The sequence below is a fragment of the Nicotiana attenuata genome, chromosome 11 (assembly GCF_001879085.1).
Source record: "Nicotiana attenuata strain UT chromosome 11, NIATTr2, whole genome shotgun sequence".
Lineage (NCBI taxonomy): Eukaryota > Viridiplantae > Streptophyta > Magnoliopsida > Solanales > Solanaceae > Nicotiana > Nicotiana attenuata.
This window is the reverse complement of record NC_031999.1, coordinates 25691321-25698621: the sequence shown is the minus strand read 5'-3', so window position 1 is coordinate 25698621 and position 7301 is coordinate 25691321. Positions and strand designations below refer to the sequence as shown.

Genomic DNA, 7301 nt, shown 5'->3' with positions numbered 1-7301 from the left:
TGTATTCTTGGTTTTAACAGGTTATAGTCAATCTACTATTTTATCAAGTAATTGACTTATTAATTGAGACTTTGCAATCATTCACACCTTACGTGGTCTTTCTGTATCATTAAATTTTGATGACCAAAATGTAGTACAGCCACCATCCCCAGCAAAGTTTATACAATGATAGGCACAATTGTCTACTCATAATTTGGTTGGCTGGAAAAACAAACCTAACAATTGGACAAATTTTGTCTGATTAAGAAGAAAAATAGAGAGCTTGCCTCTAGGGCTTTAGTTCAATGGTAAGAGCAAATCACATGATGTGTATAACGCGTACGTCACAAGTTCCCTAGCGAAGAAATGATGAGAGCTGCAACCAACAAAAGTTGCACTAAGCTCCCGCTATGCACGGAGACCGGAGAAGTGCCGGTCCACAAGGGTCTATTGAACACAGTCTTACCCAGCATTTCTGCAGAGGCTGTTTCCACGGCTCGCACCCATGACCTCCTGGTCACATGGCAACAACTTTACCAGTTACGTTAACGCTTCCCTTAATATGGTAAAACTACATATAACAAGAATACTAAAGCCTTGAAAGATGATATTTCGGTGAGATTTAGGCAAATGCAAGATCAAGACAGGATAAACCAAGAATAAATTTATTTCATATATACTGATGTACATTGCTGAAAAATTCAAAAACAATCAGCAACCTTCATGATCGCGATGAAGATATATGACTGCATTCCTAATGTTGTTGATGTAGCAGTTTCTACTAGGAAATATTCAAGAAACTGATCTGGTATTTAGTATAAGATGAGATCAAAAATGTTGTCACAACCTCGATAGCAGAACAGACATTGAAGTTGTGATTGCTATCGCTGACAAATAATACGCTCGAGCTTTAATTTCCTGAAACATTATATGCAAGTAAAATGGGTGAGTCCATAATGATATGCGACATAAAATCTGTAGTAGACAGCAGAATAGAACACTGAATGAACACGCCCGCTATATTGTTTCAACATTACTTTTTTCTTGATAAAGTAATAAATTTCATAAAGAGCAAAGGGCAAAAGATGCCCGCATACAAAAGTATTCCAAAAATAGGAAACGTTACGAAAAGACATGGTTTTCTATGAATCCCACCCAATCAGTACATGTTTCAACATTACTTGTTAACTAGGCTAGTTGAGATATGCTCAAGTATCCTTTATCAAGTCTCAAAAATCTAAAAGAGGGTGTCTTAAGAAGAATTGAGATTCATCTACTAAGGTGCAATAGCAGCCAAGAACGTCGTGTAGTAGCATGTATTGGGCACCAAAAGAATGAGGAGAAAAAAAAAGAACCAAGAAAGAGAGGAACATAAATAGAAAAGGAACAAATGAGGGACAACAGCAATGGACTTGGATCCACATCCGGCTACCCTCTTTTTTTTTTTTTTTTGATGAAGAAAATTAGGGACAAGAGCAATTGACTTGGATCCACATCCGCATACTATACTAAGATACATCAAAATGAGAAAAGAATGCCAACTACGTTAACATATATGGGCACTACAATGAAAAATGAAAAAAGTTTCCCACAATATTTTTGGGCTCAATCAACTCAAAACCAGGTCAAATCTAATTTACTATGAAATGAAATCCTCATATATGAACAGAAGGAACACGGAACATATCGACAAACAAAGCGTATTTTCCTTTGAGGGAGAGAAAACACATTTGATTGAAAAGACAAACAAAGACGAAAATAATATTCCAAAGCTTTCGTATGTTCTCCATTACTTGTGTGGATAAGCCCTATATTATAGAGTATATAACTTCGATCATAGGGATCATGTTTAGGCAGTTCATACCATCCATACATAGTGTTTCTTTCATGAAACATGCTAGTTCTAGGAAAAGTAACTATTCACCTTGACAGTTGATAGTCAGTGAGCTACAATAGCAGATTTAAGAGCCTGCTAGAAAAGCAGCATTCACAACTGATATATGTTCCTAGAAGTTTATTCTAAGTGCTCCAACAAATTCTAGAGGTGCACACAAAAAAGAAACAACAAGTACACAAAATCAACAAACCTCAACAAAGTGAAAGCCCCAGATCAAGGAGCAAGAGTGAGAAATAAAAAGGAGGTAAAGTTAAGTTATAATTGGTAGCGTAGCTAATGCAAGAGCTTCCCTAATACATACCATGGGATTGAAGGCCCTTTCATCACCTAGATTTGTGAAAGAAACAGAGCATCCGAACGCAAAATTAAGGCAAGGTTGAGTGGCCCCATTTGGATACACAACCGATGGGGGACAAGTGTATTTCTCCAAGACTCTAACAGGATTCGACAGCGGAGGAATAGGAAGATGAGATGTGACGAGTCAACATGAACTTATTTTAGTTGTTTGTTAGATTGACAAACACTTATGACTTATGAGGACATTTACTAACAAATAAAGCAGCAGATCCATCATACTTCTACTTCCGCTGCAAATCTATTAACCCATCTCTTTAGGAGGAAGTACATGGATGCATATTATTCAACAAGGTCACCCCAGCCTAAGTTCTTCGTCAGCTTATCATCACTTCTACAATGCCTCCGAAGGACAAAATAAAAGCTAGTAAAACTTTTTGAAAGTCCCAATTAAAAATACCATGCCTAATTTCCTTAGACTCGAGTATTATTCTCAAAACATAAAAAAATTCTTTGTTTTCAAGCTGTTGATCCACTCAATAAGTTTTAAGCAGTATTTCCAAATGTTCTCTAACACCTTTTCTAATCTCTCCTTACCCTTTCTCCATTTTTCCAACTCAAGCACCAGCAGTTTTCTTGAAGACGTCTAGAACAGTACGCTGTCCATGTAAAAAATTGGCATGATACATCACTGATTCACTGATCAGTACCAAATCTGAATAGAGAAACTTTAAACCAAAAGCTTCAGCGTGATGAATTTTACAAACTTATTTGTCGTCCACTCTGCTTTCATTTTCTTTATTTCCTCTGTTCTTTCCTCTCTATAAACTTTCTAAGTAATAGAACCGTAAGTTTTTAAAATATTTAGTTACAGAAGCATAATCCTAGCCTTCTGCACAAGCCAAAGGATCTAACCCACAAACCCCCCCCCCCCCCCCCTTTTTCTCCAACCATGGTACATACTCCAATCTCTTTCCTGTTGTTCTTAACTACGAGAAAAAGGGGCTTAAAGCGGTAGGGAAAAAATATCCGATTCTATAAGCATGTCCTAATGCATTGAAATAAAAGGACTCATTTTCCCTTCTTTAAGAAGGTGAAACATGTAACCCAAGAATGAATGGGGATTCCTCATGTTGTTTCGCTCCAAAAAATATGGGAGGTATCTCTCATGATACTTTCACACTCCCCTTTTAGGTTCATCTTATATATTCATTATTAAAGATCACCGCTTAAGAAGCCAGGAATGAGAAAAAGATTGAAATATCTGCTAATATACATTTCTGAACGAATGTAACCCTTTTTCGCAAAAGTCTGAACCAACTGGACCTTCCTATAATATGCATTAGTAAATATTAATCTCTTTATAATGAACCGGGTAGTCATAGGATTGATTGAATTACTTTCCTGCAGAGGTATATATCAGTGCACTAAGACGAAACCCATGAAATCCCAAAAACACTGTCTTTCTTAGTCTTCCTTTACTTTTTGCAAAGGAACAGTATAAAGTGTAAAAAATAAACTTCACCTACACTTCTGATTTTAGCAAGCATGCAACTCAACTCAATACATGAGGTTTCCAGCATATTTACGGCCTGCTACACATTGAACCCGTATACGTTTCTAGGAAGGAATATGAGGTTGAATTTCTTGTATAAGGGACCAATCAATGTGTCTTCTTTTCATTTCTTTTTAAAGTCATTTAAGATAACATTTTTTCCTAAGCTATGAGCGGCACGCTACGTAGATGATCCAGAACTATACGGGAACACTATGCTCACAACCAGGGGCGGATTTAGGGGGGCGGAAGGGGGTTCACCCGAACCCCCTTCGCCGAAAAATTACACTGTATATATAAGGCAAAATCTGCTTTTTACGTCTATATATTAAGTTTTGAACCCCCTTAACACAACCCAAAAGTGTAGCTTAGTGGTCAAGGGGGTTCAAAATCTTCCTAAGGTCATAGGTTCAATTCCCACTAGCTACAATTTTTTTTGAGCCCCCTTCGTGGAGATCCTGCCTCCGCCACTGCTCACAACTATTCACTCTTTATCCAGAATATGAAGGATGACCAACACACAGAGCATTGATTCAGAAAGTGAAAAAGATCCCCATACCTTCAAAGAGAAAAGCGAAGATGCAGCTGATATATCTTGCAGCCCAGAGAAACCAATATCATAAGAAATACTACCATCAGCTTTGAAGAGTCCGAAGTTCTTCTCTGATGATTGACCCGGCTTTAAATTCTCATTGAACAGTGCAAAAATATACGCCTTCAACATTTTTTTCGGCCTCATTGGAGTTCCTTTCCTCTTGGCAAGCCTTTTTCGCAGATTATAATTATATGTACTAGCATTACCCGGTGTAGCAGCAGGTTCGTTCTCATCCCCATTAGACGCCCAGCCTGTTTCAGTAACTATGACTTCCATTTTTCTGAAACCAGCATTCTCTAGAGCTGCATATGCTGCATCAATCTGAGCATCGAGCAGGTTATCATAATGAAGAAGAGTTCTATTGTCAACAATTCCCCCATTCGGCTGAAAAAGAGCATAATTTATGTCTATTTTGTCTGAATTGTACGTGTAAGCCAAAAAGGGGTAGGCATTTAAACAGAACGGAGATCCAATTTCTGAGAATAACTGTAAAAGTGGCTTCATCAACTGAGCAACACCGTCTTTAAATATACACGCAGAGGGAGGGAATGAATTAACAAAGACAGCCTGTGAGTGTGCAGTCGATATCTGAACAACGTCACTTATCCCGAGCTTTCGTGTTGCATTATATACATTCTTTACAGCATTCAGAAGAGCTATCTCTAGTTCGTTGTCACTGCCCCCCAAAACTTCATTTCCCACAGCGATGCCGACAATGCGGGTATCGGGAAGGAACGCCTTCACATTAACTTTTACCCAAGTCAGAGCATGATCTGCATTAGCACTCATTTCTTTTACAAATTCGTTCGGAAGTCCAACCACCAACTCAAGCCCTGTCCCTTTAAAGGCATTGAGGACACTGGGATCTGCATCATATATTCTAACATTCTTAATTTTTGCTGCTCGAAGGAGTTTAACCACTTTATCAGGTGAAGGGATGTTATCTGCGATTCTCCCATAGTTAATTCCATATGTTCCAGTGAATGCTCTTGCAGTCAGTTGAGCTGAAAACAGAAGGTGAATAAAATGCAATAAGTACGTTCCACATGAAACATTAGCGACTCAAAACGTGAAAGAATGCAGATATAAACCGACGGGCTGAAACTATCTCTGTTAACCAGCCTATCAAGCCACACAAATCAACTTAATGTTACAAACGGTCCATATAACTAAAATTAACATAGACTTGCAGGAAAATTCTTCAGCCAAATCTTAATTTTTTGGAAAATATATGGTAAAATCTGTAACATTTGCAAACAAAGCATCACAATAAATACATCAAACAACATTGTCCCTATTCATCAGTTATACAGCTTAATAACCTTATAGGAGTAGTATAGAAATATAAAACTAAGGCTGTTATACCAATCAGTGGCAGAGCCACCCTTGTCCAAGGAGCGTCAATCGCCGGAAAATTACACTGTGCAGACAATAACAACAAATAGTGGCGAAGCCAAAAAATTCAATAAGGGTGTTCAAATTTTGAACACTCTTTGCCAGTGGGCTATGTAAGGGTGTTCAAAGTCTATTTTAATCAATAACAAGTAATATTTTACCTTATACGTAGTATAATTTTTCGGCGAAGGTTGGGCCAACATAGCTTCGCCCATGACAACAAACCCAGTGCAATCCCACAGGTGGGGTCTGGGGAAGGTTGGGGAGGCTAATATATATGCAGACATTACCCCTACCTTGAGAAGGTAGTCTGTAGATAGATTAAACAAAATTTATGTATACATACTGTATGTTGAATTTGCTTGACTTCTTTATATTTTGACTCCTCTTAGTAAAAATCCTAGTGCGGCTGCTACCAAATTCCACTGCAGAAAGATGAAACAGCAAATAGCTGACTCCACACACACCCCAAATTACAAGATCCATTTTTATTATTTACTGTTTATTTTTAGTTATAAGTAAATATTACGATCATACATGAGCAAGTAATAATAAAGCACATAAGCATATTGATCAAAAAGGAACATCAACAAAGAAAAAGAATCTAAGATTCAAAAGAGAAAAAAGAACACCCAAATAAACCAAACAAAAAAAGACTATGATCCATAATCCAATATTACCTCAATTACCCAAAAATTCAAAAAAACTTCAACAAACCCAATAAAATTACAGTCTCCTACACAACCAAACAAAGCACAATTTTTTTTATTAAAAAAGGCACAAAATTGTACCATTGGGAATGAAGATCATCAATAACATAAAAAGGAATCTGAGAAGAATCAAGCGAATCTTCATCATCACTACACAGCCTAAAAACGACGCCGTCCCCTTGGCCTTTACAAATTCAAGAAACAGAAAAGCTCAGTCTTTTAGCTTCTTCGGCCATTACCCAATACACCCTTTTAGCTGCTTGTCACTTTTCACAAAACCCCACCAATCAAAAAATACGCTAACTTTCAATATTCTTGATTTTTCTATAACGCTAAAAAATTTAGTGAATGACAAGGGTGGTGGCACACGGTGGTTTACGGCGGCGGAGGACGGAGGTTTATGGGTGGGGTTTTGGCGGTTGTTGTGTTTTGGGTGGGTGGGTAGTGAGTGGGGTTTTGGTAGTGAAATTATTTTCAGACAAAGTCCTATATAGTCTTGTTATGTAGAGAGAATACGAGGTGTTTTGAATTCCATGTTTGAGTTATTGATTTGATTTGAATTTTTATTTAAATTACTTGGAAACAGTGTCAAAAAATATTCTCTCTGTCAAACGGGGACTTACTGTTACTGCATCTAAGTTTTCTCCACGCGCCTTATGGCCTATGTACTGCACGAAAGTGCGATTTTTCTTCTTCTTTTTTGTATTGTATATTTTGTACTTTTTCTCTTCTTTTTGTTTAATTATCGGGAAGCCGAGGCTTAGATGGTTTGGGCATGTGAAGAGGAGAAACTCAGATGGTCTAGTAAGGAAGTGTGAGCGGTTGGCTTTGGTGGGTACCAGAAGAGGTAGATAGATGCCAAAGAAGTATTGAGAA

At 37.6% G+C, this 7301-nt stretch overlaps 1 protein-coding gene across 1 annotated transcript; it reads right to left on the bottom strand.

The window, feature by feature from the left end:
- On the bottom strand, nucleotides 242–6976 carry LOC109234265 (glucan endo-1,3-beta-glucosidase 14-like). Its single transcript, XM_019400172.1, has 4 exons — nucleotides 6507–6976; nucleotides 4285–5324; nucleotides 827–897; nucleotides 242–492 (listed from the first exon to the last, which is right to left on the bottom strand). Exons 1-4 carry the CDS (start codon nucleotides 6571–6573, stop codon nucleotides 324–326), a joined length of 1347 nt encoding a protein of 448 aa, XP_019255717.1. The 5' UTR covers nucleotides 6574–6976; the 3' UTR covers nucleotides 242–323.

Bases quoted from the DNA above. Each gene is read 5' to 3' on its own strand.
- LOC109234265 (XM_019400172.1), bottom strand. From the start codon at position 6,573: ATGATGAAGATTCGCTTGATTCTTCTCAGATTCCTTTTTATGTTATTG. The intron at 898-4,284 runs GTATGGGGATCT...ATAATGTTTCAG, and splicing joins CTTCGCTTTTCTCTTTGAAG to GAAATTAAAGCTCGAGCGTA. The intron at 493-826 runs GTTGTGACAACA...CCATGTGACCAG, and splicing joins ATGTCTGTTCTGCTATCGAG to GAGGTCATGGGTGCGAGCCG.